Source organism: Pieris napi, chromosome Z, assembly GCF_905475465.1.
Source record: "Pieris napi chromosome Z, ilPieNapi1.2, whole genome shotgun sequence".
Lineage (NCBI taxonomy): Eukaryota > Metazoa > Arthropoda > Insecta > Lepidoptera > Pieridae > Pieris > Pieris napi.
In genome coordinates this window covers 583,192-606,045 of record NC_062259.1, presented here as the reverse complement: position 1 = coordinate 606,045, position 22,854 = coordinate 583,192, and the positions used below count along the sequence as shown (strand labels likewise).

General features: G+C 36.0%; 1 protein-coding gene across 1 annotated transcript in view; it reads right to left on the bottom strand.

Annotated features, from left to right (window-relative positions):
• LOC125062291 overlaps positions 1-22,472 on the bottom strand; it is a 51,615-nt gene extending 29,143 nt beyond the window's left edge. The window contains exons 1-2 of the mRNA XM_047668096.1: positions 22,201-22,472; positions 6,157-6,247 (exon numbers count right to left, since the gene is read on the bottom strand). Of these exons, the coding sequence (XP_047524052.1) occupies positions 6,157-6,223 (67 nt within the window). The 5' untranslated portion in view covers positions 6,224-6,247; positions 22,201-22,472. The remainder of the gene's footprint in view (positions 1-6,156; positions 6,248-22,200) is intronic.
• Positions 22,473-22,854: the final 382 nt, after the last annotated feature.

Below are 22,854 nucleotides of genomic sequence, written 5' to 3'. Positions count from 1 at the left end.
CCGTCATGAAGTTTTCTAAGCTTGGTTATATAATACATGAAACGAAATAATTCATTTATTTCCAACAAATATACAGTATTTTCCATTTTCTTAACCTACATAGTAATAATAATTAAAAAATAATAAATAGAAAATGTCGCAGTGTACCATTAATATGACATTTCCTTTATTGCGATACTTATTCGTTGAGCAAGGAAAGCAACAGCTATGGGTTCACCTACCAAGCGCCAAATTAAACCTTTAATTAGCACTTGAGCCCCACGGCCCAAGAGTCTTTGACGTGTTTGATTTTTATGTAGAATAATGTCAAATATTTACGCGTGCGTTTAGTTTTATATATATATATGCATATTTTTATTTATAAATCGTTGCCAACGCTCAAACACTGATGCATTGGTACAAGAAAAATAAATACATTTTTTAGTGCATAGCATATGGAAATCAATTCTTACGTGTGAATTTCCAGACCGGGCTGCTTTATTAGAATGCCCAATCTGGACATCGGTGAGTTTTAACAGAAACGCGTTCTCCGGAAAGGAGGGACAAATGGAATGCTGGGATACCTGGGGTCCCTACCTATCTAGAGGGTACACGAAATTTAAATTTTGATAAAAGGTTGGGGCATTCGGCATTCTCCAATGACAACATCTTGATTCACTAGCCTGGTTTCGTGTGTTGGTAACTTTTTTTTTCGAGATGCCACTGGAGAAATTTATTTTTTTAATTAATTAAAAATTAATTTAACTTAAGCTAGGCTAGATTAAGGTCCAAGGCTGGTTCAAGAGTGCAATAATCGTGGAGTTTCCACGCTAACTGGCACAATACAGCGGAATTCTCTCATCGCTTCCGTAACAATTACTGGGAATCTAATTGGCTAGCGGTAATTGTTCCGTGACATAACGTTGGTTTAACTGCGCTTGGGATAGCGGCACCCTTCTGCTGGTGTTACAAACGCCAATCTCTTTTTTAAGAGGGCAGCTGGAGGGTCTACGTGAGGTGAACAGTGTTGGCCTTGTGGCTTTAGCGTGCGACTCTCGTCCCTGAAGTCGTAGAACCCCGGCTGTGCACCAGTGGACTGTCTTTCTTTGTGTAACACTCGCTCGTACGAAGGAAAACATCGCGAGGAATCGTGCCTTAGACCCAACACGACGGCGTGTGTCAGATACTGGATACTGATCACCTACTTGTCTATTAGATTGACAAATCATGAATGATAGAGAAATCTGAGGCCCAGACCGAAAAAAGGTTGAATTGCCAGTGATTTATTTTGAGGGTCCGAGGGACTGAGGCTCTCAGAAAAATCTACTCCTTCAAAATCTTTAACTGCCTTAGAGATACCATACATCAAATCAAAATCATTTATTCATATAAATAACACAATGTAAAATTATGAACATGGAAAATAAATACATATTAAATGCTTCTAATTTTACATTTACTGCCAGTTCTCAAATCAAGGGCGTAGAACGGAAGAGAAGAACTGGCAATAATCTGTCCGCCACTCTTTTTAATCGCCAAGTTTTTTATTTTACATAATGTTTGTAAGGCTAAGCTGCAACCATTACACCATGTTCCACTTGACATCTTAAGTAACAAATAATAATAAAATAAAAAAAATAGAGATTTGTCCTCTATCAGCAGGAGACACGGTGAAATAGGAGCACGCAAATAGTCGAAACAACTAACATCACCGCATACACGAATTCAAGTACGACACGTAGCACCCATTCACGAGTAAGTAACAAAAATCCAATGATTCAAATTCGAGTGTCTATTGTACTTGCTTAATTAACGAAAGTATTTCGTGTTTCCAATCATTACTAAAGACTGTTAAGCTTCCAATGTTTAATTTAACACATCAGGTTTTCTAGTTTTTTCCAGTCTATTGAATGGGCGCGGTGTGTACAGTTAATTCCGTTAGACGTGGTATTTCTTGATAGGAAATTTATTAGCTATTTTTACGGTATATGTGTTAGATTGCTAACCAGTGGACTGTGACATGTATAATATATATGTGGTCAGGAGTATCTGTAAATTATAGGACTTGCAAATGGGCAGACTTAGGTTATGGATGCGGTCCATGGACACTCTCAATGCCAGAAGCCCTTGATTTGAGAACTGGCAGTAAATGTAAAATTAGAAGCATTTATTATGTTTAGGAAAAACACTTTTTGTATGGCCATTATGGTTTACAATAATTTACCAAAAAAAATTAAAAGATCTTCCGATTAGAGTCTTTAAAATCGACTATTGGAAAAAAAATATTATTCAATTAATGATTATTTGCGTGAGACACTGTGTAGATCATATAACTTTAATAACGTATGATATATGTAAGATACAAATAATATAAAAATTGATCAATTCATATGAGTAATAATGTAAAATTTAAAATTACTTTATTTTAAAAGACAAATTTGCGCGCCATTATGTGTGGAATATCGAACTTACGATTATACCACCTTACACATTTTTGTACCATAATCTTGCAATAAATTATTATTATGATGTATTTCTTTATTGAAGTTCATAAGTGTCCATCGTGTTCCTTAAATAAATAAATGAATTTGACTTCGAATTTTTTCGGGTCCCTTAAAAATAACTCATCCTTGGCGAATGCTTTAAGGCTTGAGGCTAAGAAATTCACTTCTTCCTTCTCTATTTTTCTTTAAATCTCTACTGTACAAGCATATCCATATTGTAACTTTTGTACTCGCTGTTTACATATGTTTTAATTTGTTTGTTTGTTCCATTAGTTTTGTCTTAATAAATATGTCTTATGTAACTTTTCTTTAAGCTTACCAAATCTAATTTTTTTCTCACATTGGTTGCCTGGAAGAGATCACTCGAAAGCGATAAAAGGCCGCCAGTTGCCCTTCTTTTCATTTAATTATGTCAATTGTATTAAATTTCTGTATGCAACGTAGTGTTAATAAATATCAATGTTGATTGATTTTTATTAACTGATTTTGATTATTGTTGTCTTATGCTATGAGCAGTGCTGGCCTAGTGACTTCAGCGTGCGACTCTGTTCCTGAGGACTTTCTATGTGGGCATTTAACATTCGCTCGTACGAAGGAAAAAATCGTGAAGAATCGTGCCTTAGACACAAAAAGTCGACGGCGTGTGTCAGGCACAGGAGGTTAATCACCTACTTGCCTATAAGACACATTATGAAGAGATTTAGAAATCTGAGGCCCAGACCTAAAAAGATTGTAGCGTCACTGATTTAATTGCTCGCCAACATACGATAATTTGAGGTCCGGGCTTCCCTCCTCTCTATAATTTGAAGTGTTCAACAGTTTCTCACTGAAACTCACGGCTCCACCTTAAACCAGCTGGAACCTATTTTCATCACTCGGCAATGGTGTACCATGCAATAATGTGGTGTCTTTTTAACCCCATAGAACATAATAAAAACATCATGATTTGTGAAATGGAGCCTGAGCCTGAAGAGCCTGTACTTGATCGGTCCAGCGATTTACCTCGAGGTCTGTGGTCCAATTTTCTGGATCTCTATTACTTGTCCAAACAGTATCCGTTGGTTACAAAGTGTCCTAATGACCCGTAACCGTCTTAGTATGGACACGTTACCTGTCCAGGGAACCATTCACTTTCAACACCAGAAGGTGATCGGGGTGACTATAAGTGAAAATTTTAATTCGAGGAAAATAGATGGTAAATGACCACAAAATAGAACCCATACAGCGACGTGAATGAACCTGCCAACCCTTGGGAGCCTTCTGGCATTCATATTGTCCAAGGCCACTTATCACTTAGCATCAGGTGATTTTCCTGTTGGGTTCCAGTTGCTCTCGGCAACGGTCATACAAGAATTCTACAGCCAAGACCAAGTAACCACTGATACTCTATTCGTACATACAAATATATACTGGTCATATATCAACATCAGGTGGGCCTCCAGCCTGTACCCTGTTCTATAATTGTTAGGTTCCAGTTCGAAGGCACCAGGAATTGGTGGTACTACATCTATACAAAAGGTCTTCGGCCAATACCAAATCTCGTAAACCAACATACAAATATACATTACAGGAAAATGAAAGTAGTGAAAGTGCTTCTAATTTCACCGAGTATGGACTTTGATCTGTGACTGAGTCAGTGGCTACAACCTTCCCTGAGGTCGTAGAACCCCGGCTGTTCACTGTTCTCTAAGTTTAACACTCGCTCGCATCGTATTACTGGCATTAGACCCACGTGCCTCGGAAGGCTGATCACCTACCTTTGACTTACAGTAGCTTAACAGTCGCACGAAGGAAATCGTAATATTAGCGTTAGACCCAATCAGGTACAACTGATACCTAAGAGGCCCAGACCTAAAAGGTTGTAGCGCCATTGCTTTTTTTTAAAGGTTGCCTAAGTTTATCTTTATAGGTCTTTTTCTTAGATTACACCTGCGTTATTTAATTTCCTTGGTCGACTTTATTGTAGATATTGACGTCTTCTATAAAACTGTAGTACATTGCTCTATTGTCAATCGTTTCCACAGCATATTGGTTGTATATAGGAACTTTTATTGGTCTTTTCTTTAATCTTTACACTTTCTTTCACTTTTCACTTAATTTCATACCCTAACTTTTTTTAATATATAGCCTATGTTTATCATAGTAGGGTTCTAATGGTGGTCTTTATTTATTGTAAATGTTGAAATTATCTAAATCCATTTAAAAGCGCTAGATTAGGATCTTAGGTTTCCAAACCTTAGTGCCGTGCCCCATTGTAATATAGTTTTTTTTAACCCTTCAGTTAAATTCGACTACAAAGATAGCTTTACAATTTTTTAGTTACATAGTAAGATTAATATAAATTAAAAATTAATAAAAAGAAAATTAAAACAAATTTAAAAAGTTTGGTCCCTATGACAGTGTACCTTTAACGCTGGCACCATTTCCTCGCTGTATTGCGATACTTATTCGTTGAATTGAGCTGAACAAATATTTTTTTAATATTAAAAATTTTAAAACTTAAATAGATAGATTTTAGGAATTAGATTTTAATTGTTAACCAAACATAGTACGTAAATTTTCTAAATGAAAACCTGAAATACAAACTCCAAATAATTTCAATAAATTTTCGAATAGTCATCTTAATAATCAAATCACGTTGGGAAACACGGATCTAGCTGTTTTTACGAAAGCGCTCAACGCTTGTAATCAATGATAGGTCGTTGACATATGTATGACGTTATTGACAGCGTTCAGAGCGATTAAACTAACCCTAAAAATAATTGCGCCATGAATTTTGACAGTTATATGAAAAAAACAATGATCTTTCTTGACTTCAGTTTGCATCTTTCATCTATTATTTATAGAACCTTCTCGTTAGGGACCTTCTGGATATAGCCTATCCAAAGCATGCAACGATAGCACATATCAAATGCTTCTAAGCGCCAGCGGGTATGTTAAATTGTCCAAGCCTCACAGCCCAGAAGAATAGGCCATATATAACCCTCTACATATACACTGCCTATTTAAAGATATATAGAAACATATATATTGTAGCTACTCTTACTGTGACCACACCTCACGACCTTGAGACACGCACGAATGACCACAAAATCTATTTATGTATGAAACTCAATGGCGGTCATTTAGTGTCGGTAATTTTTAATCAAGGTCTATTAGCCCCTGTGGTACCGTCCTGTACACCCTTGCAAGGATTTATTTATTCACAACCAAGAACCAGGCTCTTTTTAGTTTTTTTTCTAATGTAACCTCGCTGTTGGCTGTAAGGGCCTTTACAGCTCAGTTCGGGCTGTTTTGGCGAGCATAGCTCGGCCGGAATGGGCGCATTTTCAAGCCACATTAAATAGATAAGCCATTTTATAAGCCCTACTAGCGCAAGGGCGTCTCCTGCGAGACTCAGACCTCGGCTTGGGCCGTCGCGGGGTGGTCAATGGCCTGAAGGGCAGGACGGAAACTCACCGGAGTGAGCGAAGTACTAAGTAAATTTCCACGCCTTCACCGGTGAAGGCGGTTTTTTACCCTTATCTGATTTTTATTAAAATCGGCAGCGCGGCTTTTAATTTGTGTCGGGGCCTCCTACGGGCCTTTTTTGTCGGGAAGGGGTTTTAAGACTTTGAAGAGGCCTGGTAGGGCGCAGCACCCTAACCTCGGACACATAACAATAACCACTTACCGTGAACGACTTGTATGATTGCTAAAACCGCCCAGATGCGGCATTTCAACCGCCATTTTACGCCCATCTTGACTAACACATCACATCGAACCTGAAACAGAAGAAACCCACATAAATACCGTTTTAACAATTAAACATATTAATTAAATATTTCAAACGATAATTTATATCTTTAAAGTCCATCTCTTATTCATAAATAACAATAATAAACGGTTCAAATATAAACATCTTTCCTCCCACTTCGATTTTGTTCCCTTTGGAGTAGAGACTCTTGGGCCGTGAGGTACAGGCGCTAATTAAAGATTTAAATTGGCGCTTGGTAGGTGACCCCAGAGCTGGTGCTTTCAACGAATAAGCATCGCAATACAGCTAGGAAATGCCAGCATTAACACAAGGACCATTTTTAAATTTGTTTTAATATCCTATTAGTTTTTTATTTTTATTATGGTGAAGGTTAATAAAATTGTGAATACTGTATATTTGATTGTTATGACTACTAATAAACGATTTGAACAGCCTTATTTTTCTAAAATTTAATTATGAACATTGAAGTTTATTTATTTTATAATAACACAAACAGTAATTTTATTTTTATCTCACACACTGTTTTATTGCTTTTCTATTATCCTTTAATGTATAATATTCTACGGTTTCGATATTTGTGAAGAACATGTTTACTAACTTTTTTTAGTATAGTTGTTTTATTCTAGGAGTACATTGTCTTCACATATAATTATTTAACTAATGTACATGCAAAATATTGAAAAACCTATTTTAAAAGAGTAAACGTGGAGTTTCTTGCCCATTCTTCTCCACACAAAACTACCTTTTGGAAGGGGCAACTAGAATCATCTTTGTATTTTATTAAACTTTTAAAAGTGCCATTTTAGGTGGTTCAAATCGATAATAAATTTGACTTTTGACTTTAAATTTATAACTATTAATAGTAGGTAAAATACATTGAAACATTTAGGGACCATCACATGCTGGCATTGTCAATTTGGTTAATCCAGCGACCCAGGCCGCCTCCAACCAGTGTTATTCGTGTCTATCGTGGGCCAGGCGCAGCCAGGTGCCCCGACGACGGCGATGATGTCTAGCCTATTGCCCCTTTCGGCTGATCGTTAAAATGTTTTTCTTTATTATTTCAGCTGTGTCACAACGTCCATAACTTTTTTCTTCAGTGATTAACTCATTTGAGACTTGATAATGTGGTTGTGTGACCCATATGAATCCTCTATTTAATGGCTTTTAAATGATATATTTTCCCCAAGGTCAACATACTTCTACTGTTGACAGTTTCACTGTATCTGCCATTTGTCAAGTGTCAATAATAGTCTCCACTAATATTATAAAGAGGAAAGATTTGATAATATTGAACAGGCACCAAAACTGAGATTGAAAAATTCTTTCTTGATTAGAACCCTACTAGAACATAGGCTATATATATATACTTTACACTAGTATAACATTACGATAGTGTCACCCAAGAAAAGACCAATTAAGATTCCTATATGCTGCGAAAACTATTGACAATAGAGCGATGTACTACAGTTTTATAGAAGACATCAATATCTATGACTTTCTAGAATCTTTTCTGAGATATAATTCTAATACGGTACGGGTTCATTGTGATTATTATTAGATAATCTTCATATAAAATATTATTTAATATTGGAGTCGGATATACATTTATTTATACTTCATTGCCATAATACACATAATTATACTACATATATATACTTTGTGAATGAAGTCAAAAGTTACACAAACGGATGTGACTCACGCGAGTGTCACAATTTCATAACATGACACAAATGAGAGAAAGTAAAACCAACCGTAGCAACTACGAGCCGTTATTTATAATTGTATTTTTTTAAACGAAATTGAAATGTTTAAAGAAGTGTTTTTTTCTCATTATAATAAATGTATTTTTATTTACATGAAAAACTTAATATAATATACGAACGAGATACGCGCCGCCATCAGCTATCCCAATTTTAGTCTAATTACTAATTACCTTTGTCTGTCAAATTATGCTAACGCTGTGATCTGTGTCTTCTGCTTTAGTTAATTTAATTTATTTAAGTTCACCACATAATGCTATATCTACAATATATGTTATGGAATTTAAACACATAATTAAAACCCTAGAACTTACCAATAATAACGATCAATAATTACTAGTGTTTAAAAAATCAAACCGGTTTCTATGACATTATTAGTCCACACAAAAAATCGATAGATAATTTTTTAATGCTTTAACTTCTACAAATCCCCTTTCCACTGTTGTATGTTTTTTATAACAAGGGGCAAAAGGGCAGGATAGACACTTCGATAGCAACTAGGTCGAACTGTTTCGGAAATGCTTCAATGGGCTGGTTTTACAAAGTGGAGCGTTGTAAGTGCCTTTAAACGCTCAGTTGTGGAAGGTACCTCGAGGTGATACGTTAGAATTATGACGTCCGATGATGAAACTCAGCTACAGGCTTTTACCAGAAATTCCTTTCTGATTGCGTAACAGATGAAAACCCCACGGTCCATTTACTCAAGGTTTTTCGTTTCGCCAACATTTATCACCAGGCCTGACTTCGCACGGGCGTGACGCAAAAGCCTTGAACCTTCCTCATGAATCATTCTAGATATTGGTGAAAACCGAAATAAATTCGTGCTCTACTTGGCTGAACTCTTGTAGGCATGATGAAGCTCTAGAACATGTCTCTCATAATAAGAATAAGAATAATTTTTATTTTCTCCCATATAAAATTTACAACAAACAATAAGATAACAGTTGAGAAGGCATTGGGAGACTGGTTTCCAAACTAGGCAAGAACCTGTGATATGAATAACCAGGCTTCCATTACACAGCAAAGTCATATTGAGTGTTTACAAAAAGTACATACATATATGGGTAGGCAAACAAATTTAACATTTAATTAAAAAAGAAAAACAAAACAGTTAACTAATTAGAAGTTAGCACAAATAAAGTTGTATGGGCGTATGTGAGGGTGTGTGTGAGTGTGTATGTGAGAGTGTGTGTAAGTGAGTGTTGTGTATGTAGGTGAGTGTGTGTGTATGTTGATAGTGGGAGAGGGTATCAAAGCAGCTTCCGTAAGAAACTGCAATTCCCACTACCACGACAGTCTTTTCAACACAACACAACAAACATGGTTGTCTCTTGCTAAAAGAATTTTCAAAGATCCAGAAACAACAACCACACAAACTTCACCTGGACTCTAGTCACCTGCACCAAGGGTTATTTCTTTTATACTTGACCAGGCAAATATTAGCAATAGAAATGATATCAGTAAGACTTGCAGGCATTATCAAACTCTACTTCTAGAATATCTCTTCTTCGTAGGCTACGGGGATAAAGACAGGCGTATTCTTACTATTGAATACCAAAGTTCCTGGCCGCGTTTGTGAGGTCAAACGAGAGTTGAATATTAAAATAGTTACCGTTTGTTACGTATCGAGAAACACGTATCGAATATTAATTAATGGACAGAATTGCAGTAATATTTATATTTATTTCAGTCCATATGTACCCATATATATTTATATACTAGCTGACCCGGCAAACGTCGTTTTGCCATCTATATTATTGCTAGGAAACATTTTTTTAGTTCAATAAAAATAACTATCTACTATAATGAAAAATAGGGGTTGATGGTAGGGGTGACAATTGAAGGTTGTATGTATTTTTGTATGCTGTATCATAAAAAAATAAAAACAAAAAGTTTTGTCTAAAAATTAAAATTTAGGGGTGGGACAACCCTTTGTTATGTGGTCCCCACTATATTATTAAACTTTCAACTGTTATTTTTTGCCTTGTATAAGTTTAACCATATGTTCATGTAGTGATAAGTTATAGTTAAGTACCTAATGACATTGTTTGTTCCCCTAATGTATCCCTACTCCTACCCAAACCTTTAAGTACCAAATCCCGATCCTTTCAAAGGCACTTCTATTCCATATTCGAACTCCAACGTTAGTTTTTGTAAACATAATTTTAAATAAAGTTTGTTAGTTTTAAAAACAAGTTTTAGTCACTGCCTCATAACAAATTTGGCGCAGTCGGTAGGATCTACTTGTGTAGTAAGACGAAGCAAACGTACAAAGGACTAGCATCGCCTAGTACGGTAGCCTTAGGCTTTTAATAGTTTTCGCCGATACTATGCTCTTGTGGTTCGTGTTACTGTGGTAAGTGGCATTTTACTTGTGGCTCATTCTTTTCCTATATTTCCATATTTTGTGTGTTTTATATATATTATCCTGTATTACTATATCTTATATTTCATTTAATTACATTATTCATATTTAACTACACACGCATTCTACATTTTAATAATCATCATGTCATTAAAGACCGAAAGCATAATGAAGGCATCACCAGTTAATATTCAAACTCTTATAAATCTTATTCCTATATTCGACACAAACAATCACGATGAAATTTACGGTTACATTAGGTCCTGTGATACTGTGTTTAAACTGTCATCTCCGTTTGAACGGGAGACTTTGTTAACTTGTGCTCTAAATAATATTAAAGGCATCGCGGCCTCAGAAGTTCGGTGTAAAACTTACGAGACGTGGGATGAACTAAAGAGATTTCTTATTGAGAGATTCGCGAATACCAAGACGATTCAACATTTGAATTTAGAACTTCAATCGATTTTCCAGAGACATGATGAGTCCTTAACCCAATTTTATCATAGAGTAGATCTTTGTCGTTGCAAAATCTTAGAAAAACTACACTCAGAAATTTGCGATTCAACATTAGACGGACGTGTAGCAACCACCGAGGAAACCGCCTTAAGCATATTCCTCAACGGTCTCTCTACAGACATGGGTATAATGCTCAGAACAAAAGGTTTCGATACCTTGAGAGAAGCAGGTCGTTTTGCAATGCAAGAAGATCAAATTAGGGCTATGAACAAAGCTAGGCAATCTTTATTTAGACCAGTTCCAACTCCTAGGCCAGCAATTAGGAGTAATGCATATCAAAATAATTACCAATCTATTAGAAACCCAAATATTCCATTCAGGCCTCCTAATCCTAGATTTTCTCCAAAGACATGTGCTTATTGTAAAAATATTGGGCATTCAATAAACGAATGTCGCAAGAGAGCATACAACGAGCAAAATAAACAACGCGCTCTCCCTGCACCAATCCGCCATTTAAACTTAGAAGCGACCAACGAAATGAGCGACCCGTTGGAAATCGCTACCAGCTCCTACTCGATGAACCCAGCTCTTTAGACTATTCAATGCTTCCTCAAATTCCAAAATCAAGTCGAGTGTTACAAAGCACTGTGCCTGCATCCTTGCATAATAAACCAGCCTATCGGAGGCAATGCAAAGAAGCTTGCACACAGACAGATTTCGAAGCTAGCTTTATACAGACCTACAAACAGGGTAGCCAGTCCCAAACCTTTGGTCATAATACGGATTCTACTATTTCTTATAAGCACGATGAATCTCCAAAATCCTCTGAATCTAAAAATCGCACTGTATCTTCTAACCCCACTGTATCTCAAAATATCGCTGAATCTTGTAAACCCGCTGTATCTCATACTACTACTAAATCGAATTCAAAATACCATTATAAAAAAAATAAACGTAAGTCGAAATCAAACAACAAGAATATTAAATCTTTTTCAATCTCTGCTTTAAATGATATTCCTCCAGAAAATCTCTTACATGCTACATTTTACATAGATAATAAACCTGTGACTCTTTTAATTGATACCGGTGCTGGTATATCTGTCATACGTAAAGATAAAATAGGTTTAGCTTGCATTAACGAATTAAATATAGTTTCTATTCAAGGTATTTCCAGTTCTCAATCTCAGATGCTGACCTTAGGAACGGCAAATATTTCCCTTGACAATTTACCTAAACATAAATTTCATGTTGCAAACCTTAACATAAAAGCTGACGGTATTTTAGGTAATGACTTTATGACTGAATATGACTGTAAAATTGAAGTACAATCGAAAATCTTAACAATTGGCGTCAAAAGTTATGACTTATTTTATTTACATGAAAAACTACAAGATTTAAATCCACAGAACTATACTGTATCCCTCGAAAAACAAGTAATTAACAAACGATCGGAAACAGTAATTAGATGTACAACAAATTCTATGAATTTTGGCGAAGCAATCGTTGAAAAACATACATTAGATCATGGCATTATTATTCCACGCTCATTAGTGACCGTCGCAAACAACTCTTTTCTTACAACTTGCATTAATTTAGACAAACAAGATAAGATTATTAGCACTCCTTCCATCCCTGTTACTATTTTTGACTTTGACAAACATACTAAGGAACAAACTCAACATGAGATAAATAATTTTAATTGTATTTCCCAAACAGATCGTCAGAGCAAAGTTTGGTCCCTCATTAGAGGCGACCATTTAAACAAAGAAGAATCAAACTCCCTAAATAAAATCGTAATTGAATATTCTGACATATTTTATACAGAAGGTGACAAACTGACATTTACAAACCATACTAAGCATACTATTCCTACCACATCAAATATTCCAATTAATACGAAAACATATAGGTTTCCACATATACATCAACAAGAAGTAAAAACCCAGGTCGATAAAATGCTAAATGAAAATATAATACGTCCGAGTACTTCACCATGGAGTAGTCCTATCTGGGTAGTCCCTAAAAAAGTAGACGCCTCCGGCAAACAAAAATGGCGCGTCGTTATCGATTATCGTAAACTTAATGATATAACCATAGGTGATAGTTATCCTTTACCTAACATTACAGATATACTCGACAAGTTAGGACATTCTGTTTACTTCACTACTTTAGATCTCGCCTCTGGATTCCACCAAATCGAACTCGAATCAAACGATATTCCTAAAACTGCCTTTAATACTCCGTATGGACATTATGAATTTTTAAGAATGCCATTTGGATTAAAGAATGCTCCAGCAACTTTTCAACGTGCTATGGATAGCGTACTCTATGGATTACAAGGTGAACGTTGCTTTGTCTTCTTAGATGACATAGTAGTCTTCGCCTCTAGTTTACAAGAACACGAACAAAAGCTATACGAAGTCTTCAATCGACTTAGGAAAAATGGCTTAAAAGTTCAACCAGATAAGTGTGAATTCCTTAGGAAAGAAGTAGCCTATCTAGGGCATATAATTTCTAGCGAAGGTGTAAAACCTAATCCTGATAAAGTTCACGCAGTCGATAATTTTCCAGTTCCCAAATCATGCAAAGACATCAAGTCTTTCCTTGGCCTAACCGGCTATTATCGCCGTTTCATTTCTAATTTTAGTAGTCTAACAAAACCTTTAACTAGTCTCCTTAAGAAAGATGTTCCTTTTGTTTGGGGTGAAACTCAACAATCAGCCTTTGAAGAATGCAAACATCTCCTTACCAATCCTCCTATTTTACAATATCCTGATTTTACTAAAGAATTTATTTTAACAACAGACGCTTCTCTTCATGCGATTGGCGCTGTTTTATCGCAAGGGCAAATAGGTAAAGATCTACCTATTGCGTATGCATCACGTACTCTCAACAAAGCAGAATCAAATTATTCCACCATTGAACGTGAATTATTAGCCATAGTTTGGGCTGTTAAGCATTTTCGTCCCTATTTATTTGGTAGAAAGTTCAAGATCGTTACCGATCATAAACCATTAACATGGCTTTTCTCTATAAAAGACCCTGGAAGTCGTCTCGTTCGCTGGCGTCTCAAACTCGAAGAATATGAATACGAAGTAATTTATAAAGCTGGTAAAAATAATACTAATGCCGACGCACTCTCTAGGCCTTCAATTCTTAACACAAATACTATTGACTTAACTTGTGACAAAAATACTGATAAGAACGAAATCGATTCTCACGACGACTATTTACAATTAAACTATCAACACTTTACAGAAATTTCAGATTATAGTTTCGACACTCCAAATCTACATATTTCACCAGATAAGCTGTTAGACGAACGACATAAAGACATATTTATTGCTATTTCTTGTGACATTTCCGATAAGAACAATCTTTACAACGAAGCTATTTCAATGTGTTCTCAAGTGGAACCATTTCTAAAAAAGTCTAAAGCACTCTACGAAACTGACTTATTGGTTTCCAACAAAAAACAAAACAGTCAACGCTACCTGACGACGAACTCCGTGGATAAGTGTCATGAATTCTCTCCAAACCTTCATGTATGCAGTAAGGTCACAATCTTCAACTCAAACGCACAACCAATCTGCGAAGTCTCCATCTTGCTGACGAATTCTAAAGACATACCTCAAAACTGCGAGGTATCCACATTCTCTGCGCATTTCAACACATTTCATCCATTAAAAAATAACAAATGGATTTTCATACTTTCGAAGAAAATTACATATGCTATGGAATGCAACGGAAAAACTACACATGGCGAAATATTTGGACACGGAATAATTCTGCTACAACCTGCATGCAAATTTTATACACCAATGGTTACACTCATCGCTGAAGACTCGAAATCGAAAAACATAAGTCATCCCATTGTTACTGTCGACGTGGAAAATCGCTGCATCGAAGGAACTCCAGATCTTTATAATCCAAGACTCGTACCTATCCAAATTAACGATGTTTCCTTAGACTCTCTCAATACTATTAAAGACGAGATCAAACATCACTCTAAAATACTAAATCAAGACAAATATATCATTCAAGAACATCCATACAATTTCACTCTAATGAGTTTATCACTTGGATCAGTCCTTCTTATTTATACTCTTTACAAGTTTTGCAATTGTTGCAACCTCTTCAAATACTTTTACCCAAGAAGAAACCCTCACGAACAAGGATGCATTCAAATATTTAATAATTGCTTCGACCAATCCCGAAGACGACAACAAATAGAAATCCCGATGTCTACATACAATACGACGACGACGACGACGGCTTGCATCAGCTCGGACGACGAGGAAGAGGACGCCCAACAAACTTCTTCAAAAAGTTCACGCCAACAGGCGCAACCTTTATTTTAAGGGGGGAGGTGTTATGTGGTCCCCACTATATTATTAAACTTTCAACTGTTATTTTTTGCCTTGTATAAGTTTAACCATATGTTCATGTAGTGATAAGTTATAGTTAAGTACCTAATGACATTGTTTGTTCCCCTAATGTATCCCTACTCCTACCCAAACCTTTAAGTACCAAATCCCGATCCTTTCAAAGGCACTTCTATTCCATATTCGAACTCCAACGTTAGTTTTTGTAAACATAATTTTAAATAAAGTTTGTTAGTTTTAAAAACAAGTTTTAGTCACTGCCTCATAACACCTTATAACATTTAGGGGGATTAAAAATAGATGTTGTCCGATTCTCAGACTTACTGAATATGTACAAAAATTTCATAAGAATCGGTGGAGCCGTTTCGGGGGAGTGTGGGAACAAACATTGTGACACGAGAATTTTATATATTAGATATATTTTAATGTATTTTAATTGTAGAATTATCGGTGTAGTGTGTGTTGTGTAGTTCTACCATATTATGTACTGTTAAGATAGAATAATTATGTAGGAAATAAGTAAATACATTTAAAAAAAATGTAATATAGCCTGTGTCAGTCAGTGTAAATGCAGCTTTCTAATGGCGCAAGAATTTTTGGAATCGGTCCAGTAGTTTTTGTGTGAAAACATTACATACATACATAAACACATATGTTTCCTCTTTATAATACACGTGAGAAAATGACATGAGAACTAAAGAAGGCACCAGACCAGATCCATCCAACTGCCTAAGCAGTTGCAGATGAGGCAGAGAGCCGGAAAGACTTGGAGAGAGGAGAAAGACAAGGCTCAAGACCGAACGCGATGGAGACTCAGTGTGGACACCCATGTGGACGTAGACTCATTGGTTCTTGAAGTTCAAATACTTAAGAGTAGTAAGAACTGTGTTAGCAAATTACTAGTACTCAGTTACGAAATTGTACTTTCCAGTAGCGTCACCTACATATGTAGCTAATGCGTCACGGCCTATTACAGTGTTGCAATAAACATAGAAAGAATAGAATATTGAACATAATATTATTTTCAAGTTGTAAAGGTATCCAGGAAAATAATAAACGGCTAAAAAGTCTTTCCTCCAATTTTGACTCTTGGGCCGTGGGTTCAAGTGCACAGGCAATATTTTGTTTCGTTTAGTCTTTATTATTTAATTGTTATCTATCTAATAAATAAACTAAGACATTCAATCTCCAATTCAATGAAAAATATTATTATCTGCTATTCCTGCATTACTTCGATAGCACGATGTCTAAAGCTTTCGGTAAAGACTTTACTTTAGAAGACCTGCTAATCCCACACTAGTGGGGCCTAGTACACGTATCTTTTTACCTAAATATGTATAAACTCAAAAACTCAAAATATCTTTATTCATGTAGGTAAACAACTACCAGTTCGCAAGTCAAGGGCGTAGAGCGGGTAAGAAGAACTGGCAAGAAACTTTCCGCCACTCTTTTTAATTGCCAAGTATTGTCATACAAATTGTTTGAACTGGAGCAAATCAATCCCAAGGATTAGGATCATTTAAGTATTCCTCAAATTTATAAAAAGCTTTTTTGATTAATTTCCGTTTAACGAGGGCTTTGAATTTATTTAGTGATATTAAAGTATTTTCTATCTTTCAGATAAACCCTTATCTACATTCACTCAACTTTTCACAGCCTCAGAGTCTTCTCTGGCTCAAACACACATACACGAGACAGTTCGTGCCTTTCCCACCCTATGTATAATTAATAAATACCAACACTAGGCCAGCAAGGGCACGCGCTTGCAACCCAAATACCACAAAACCTGTTCCCACCTGCACACGTTCTCGAGACGAACCATTATGTCACTTATGAACTCCGAAAATATATAAAAATTGGGTGTGGCTCTGTCATAGACACGTTGTGTTCTACGTGAATAATTGTATGGTATTTATTTATACGCTGCCCCCGCGAACTTCGTTAATTATTAATGCCTAGTCTACGTTTTTAGTACATATACCAACATGGCTCATTTTTCTATGCTACCCCAGAGACTGTTACGGAATGAAAACTTTTTAGGTATTTCTGTGATTTTTCTCTATAAAATATATATATATAACCCTCAGAATTCAAGTTATAAGTTCTTATTTGTCCCTTGTCCTCTTTCAACCCACACTGCTCACGTATTATCCCATGACGAATAATAATAAAGCCCGTTTAATTTCCCATCATGACAAAAAAGCACATAATATACAGCTGTGTAAATTTTTCATTTTATACATTTTTTTCTAGTTATCCTAGCTACCTTCAGTACCGTCGATTGGAACCCTTCACGGCCTCCTCCAGATTTTTCCAACTGACTCTGTCTATTGCTTTCTTTCTCTTCTATTTCTTCTATCCACCTTTTTTTTGGGCGCCCTCTTCTCCTTTCCCTTGAATCTTTCCATACAATCTTCATCTTCTTTTTAGTCCGCCCATTGCCATTTCTGTTTTAGGCCATAATGTAAGGCATCTTGCTTTTCTTCTTATTTTTCGCTTTAAATTTAAGTACGCTTCTTTCCGTTGCTTTCTGGCATGCTACTAGTTTGGTTTTTATTAGGTTAAGTCCACGTTTGGCAGCCGTATGACGAATAAAATAATTAAATTCACCACTGAACACAATCCACAATTTATGAATTCATTATAACGGTGTGAGCAGGTGGAGCGACCTAGAAAACCCAGTCATGTTGTATCGTATTAACCTGTTACAAAAAGCCTAGTAGATAGCCCTAGGGTCTGCCCGTTCTTCCCGACATACAATACACTTTGTATACAATATTTAGTCTCTGGTCCTCGATAGGAGTTTCCTGCTGCGGCATAGCTACTTCTAGAAAAGCCGGCAACGCAATATGGGTGGTTCATTCACGACTTTATCATATTAACTACAAGCTAGTAGCTAGGTTCCCTAGGTTCAGCCCGTCCTTCCAGACTTCTTCGTATGTAATTTTGAGGCTCTGTTCGTGAATAAGGGATTCATGGAGGCATGTATTCTTGAAACCTGGCAACGTAATAAGTGGTATTTTATAGCTGTTCCTATCATATAAAATGTATGATATCCTTCACCATACAAGCGAATGTTCAGCATATTGGTGCTGTTGCAGGATCTCAAGAGTTGGGGGTATATTTATTTTTGCTCTCAGACATCCCATATTAAAATAAAGACAATATGCACGTATGTAACATGAGAACTTAAGAAGAGAACCAGATCCAACTTCCTCAGTTGCCCTCAATATCGCAGCACACTCACCAGGGGACTCTTTGTGAAGTGTCTCTTTCTTTTTTCTTTCTTCTTTGTGAAGGGGTCGGTCAAGCTTCCGCGAATATAGAATGTAAATACATGATGTCTAGGAAATAAATTAAATTTACACTGCTCTTGTATTTTTTTTCTTTCTCGACTGATGCTAAGTGATACCGCCGCCCATGGACACTCACCCAGAAGGCTCGTAACCGGCCTTTTAAGAATTGGTACGCTCTTTTCTTGAAGGACCCTAAATCGAATTGGTTAAATACTTTTGGGCAACTGGTTCCGCACAGTGGTGGTGGCAAAAACGAAAGAGAAACGCTCAGCCTTGCGATTCTGTAACTCACTTTTCGAACTCACACAGCGGCGGTCGCGCTCAAATCAGTCGTGAAGCAGTCATTTTATGATTTAGCATTCTGATAAGTGTAGTTTATTGTTGATTAGAATGCCAAATCGTAAAATGACTGCTTTACGACTGATTTGAACGCGACCGCCGCTGTGAAAAAATCTGTGTGAGTTCGAAAAGTGAGTTACAGAATCTCAGGGCAGTTATGAATAGCGTAGCGTTAGCGTAAAACGATTTCCCATATTTGTTAATTCGCCACTGATGACGACGAAACGACGAACGAAACACAACAATTTTGTATTGCTATTTGATTTTTTCGTCAAATCGTTTTAGTTATTGTCCGGACAGACTAATACAAAAAATCTAAAACCTGTAAGCCGTTCCCGAGTTCGGATAAATTGTTTTCTATGATGATATCAATAAGTGTATCTCCAATATTAGACTTTCATACCCGTAGGTTCGATCCCTGGCTGTGCACCAATGGACTGTCATTCTATGTGCCCATTCGAACGGTGGAGGAAAACATCGCGAGGATGGACTTGCCTTAGACCCAAAACGTCGAATGCGTGTGTCAGGCACAGGAGGCTGATCACCTGCTTATCTATTGGATTGACATATCATGAAACAGATACAGAAATCTGAGTCCCAGACTTGCAGTTGTGTGTCACTGCGTCCTTTAATACATATAAAAATGACGAAAGCCTCTGCGCCCAAGAACCATAAAGTTTGCATCACTGGACAATTATAAAACAACACCAATCAATTTAAAGAAATATTTTTATTCGATACTTTTTAGCGCATTTTAAGTCGGTTTAATTTTAACAGTTTATTAATATTTACAACCCCGGCGAACTTCGTTTTTTTATTAACATACCAACATATGGAATTGCTGTAGGTACTTACACCATAGAGTTCGCTTTTACTGATGGTAGGGGAGCCCAAGAGGGGATTTCGGGATTTACTAAAGCGCGGCAGATTAATATATAGGGGGTATCCCCCTTGTACCCGGTTAAGTACCTCCACAAAATATGAGGCCCATATATAAGGCCGCACGTGAAGGAGACAGGATCAGTTTAGTAAAAAAAAATTGACCATCAGAAATTGCCGAGCGCGTCAGATTAAGGTAGGGTGAGTTAATTACATCCTAAAAAGTGTATATTCCACTAATCTGACAATTTGAGAGTGACGGAAAAAAAGGGGAGGGCAACAAAGTTGTAAAAAAAAACGTCATCTCGACATTCTCGAGCGTAGCTAATTTTTTTTTATTTTGAAGGAAATAATTCAAGAATAATGAAAAATATATAATCTGACGATTTCCGCAAGCCGAAATAACAAAAATTCGTCGATAAAGTTAAATGCGTGCAGCTGCGTGATGCCTACATTTCCTTAAACCGATCGGAATCTACTAAACGGCGTTCTAAATATTTCCCTCAAAATTACATTTCCTGTGAATTTGAACCAATTCGGACCGATAGATTTTGAGAAATTTTGAAAAATCTTAAAAAAATAAGAAATATTTTTTTTTAAAGTGGTTTCTTTATCGATCAATTTCAAAAACTAATCCGCCTTTGAGCTTGAAAAACCACGTCGATCGCCACCAAGCTGGTCAAAAGCGGTTGATTCGTTCGAGAGATATCGTACACGAAAGAAACCCGAAAAAGTGTTTTTTCGGGATTACTCCGAAATTTGTGGTTCGATCAATTAAAATTGCAATATTATTTATGAGGATGATAAAACTGCGTCGAATGCCGCCAACCGCGTGAAAATTGCTTGATCCATTCAAAAGTTATTGCGGTTTGAAAATTCCAAAAATAGTGTTCTATGAAACTTCTATCAGACTTTCGAGCTGGGAGAGCTCAAATGCATAGAAATGTTATTTCTTTGAACTCAGCGAGCTCAAAATATCAATTTTAAGCGCCCAGGAATGGAATTAGCGGGAAGTTGCAGGGATGGCCCTTTAGGTGAACCGTTTTTCTATTTTTTTTTTGTCAGATCAGGCGAATCCCTCTAGATAATCGTCAGATTATGAGACAGTACGTTTAGAACATAAAGATGAACCACATATATCTTAATCTGACGCGCTTGAGTATTTCAAAATTGCGATTTTTTTTTTTGCAAATTAAGAAAATGGCTGTGGGTTTGCGTCCCATCGAAATCGTCAGATTAGTGAATGAGAGCTTTTTTTTGGTTCACTTAACACTCCCTTAGAAAATCTGACGCGCTCGATAAAAATTTTTTTTTTTTAATTTTCAACCCTTAAATACAACCACCCGCATCATGCAAACGATCAGATTAACATACGTACATTATTAAAAATACGTAGGGCATAGATGCTATCAATATCTGACGCGCTCGAGGATGTCCATGCAACAGTTTTTTTTTACATATTTAACTATCTATAGCCGCTTCCCCCACCGATGAAAAGGAATTTATCATATAACATTTTTTTCTTCTTTTTATCTAAGCTTTGCATCCCAATAGGTCTCTACGACGCTCGAGTAAATCCCCATTTAGCATCGTGGGCTCCCCTACCATGAATATAAACTGGTTTTTAGATTTTCCTATCTATAAAAAACTTAAGTTCAACGAATAAATAAAACTCGAATTGGTCCAGCCGTCTCCGAGGTTTGCGCATAGCAACATATTTTGCGATTATTTTTGTTTATGGAATTTTTTAATCAAAAATATACGACAATACGACGAACAATGTGTGATCATAAAAATCCTTCATTTCAAATATATTATTGACATATTTTTCAGAAACCTGAAGTCCTCGGCCGATTTCACTTAACTCTGTTTAGCTGTATAGTATTAGCTTTTAATAGAAACAATAATTTATGAAAAATACTTGTAATCTGGGGTCTCAGATTTTGTATCTATTCCGTGATCATTTCAACTTGCCACACGTTGATATAATGCTTTCCTTCGTTCGAGTGTTAGAAGCGCACATAGAAAGTCCATAGGTGCATAGCCAGGGTTTAAACCTAAGACCTTCGAGATGGGGCTCACACGCTGAAGCCCTAGGCAACATTTCCACTGCCTAATATTGTTGGAATTAGATAAAGCAGTAGTCAATTTCCTACGTGATTATGTTAGTAAGCAAATTTCTCGTTAAAAATTTGTTTTAACCGTTTTGGAAATTGGAATCCAATTAGAATCTCTTTACAGAACTTTTGTAACATATAATTATACGCGGTATTACTATCCACTAAGTTTAGGAGTTTACTAAGTAGAACCGTCAGTTGAGATATTTAAGTTTCACTTTTAAAATTTAACCAAAAAAACAAAAGAATCCACTTAGATCAACTTTCTTCCGTAACTAAGTCAAATGCGTAACTAATTAAAAGTTAATTGTTTTAAACTTTATAAATCAATGTTTATAGTATAATATAAGGAATACTCACATGTAACTATGTTAAATTTCATCTAAAGCATATGAAAAGTATGTTAATAATGTAAAAAACGTATCACATTTTCTCACAAACTTTCACCACGAGTTCCGCTTGCACAATTGTTACAAACTTATAAACACACTTAATTTGACACAATTATTCGTTGTTAATGTTTATTATGTTATTATATATTTAAATAGTTTATAATTATTGATTTATTGACATTTTAAACACATCCGCCATGTTGACCGGCGCACGCATACGAAACTAACAGAGACTGATTTTAAAATGAATGTTATGCTGTCGGAAAGAGACAAATCATAGACGATGCGTTGGAGTAATAAGGATAGATATAGGGTGCCGTGTAGCGGTAATTTTTTTCTCCGTTCAACTTTCTAAAAACTATGACGTTACATATAGGTATGTTTTCTTCAAAAAAATATTTCTTTACGGAAATATAGACATTAAATTTCAAAATCACCATTTATTTTTAATAAAATCTGAATACCAAGAGGTGTACTTAATGTAATTTTACTTTTACGTTTGTGCCAAAAATATTTAATAAGAAATTATATTATTTTTGATAATCTTTTTTATGAAAACTTTTCCACTAAGATTAATTATGAATTATATAATTATGAAGCTATACATGAGAAATCAAGTCAT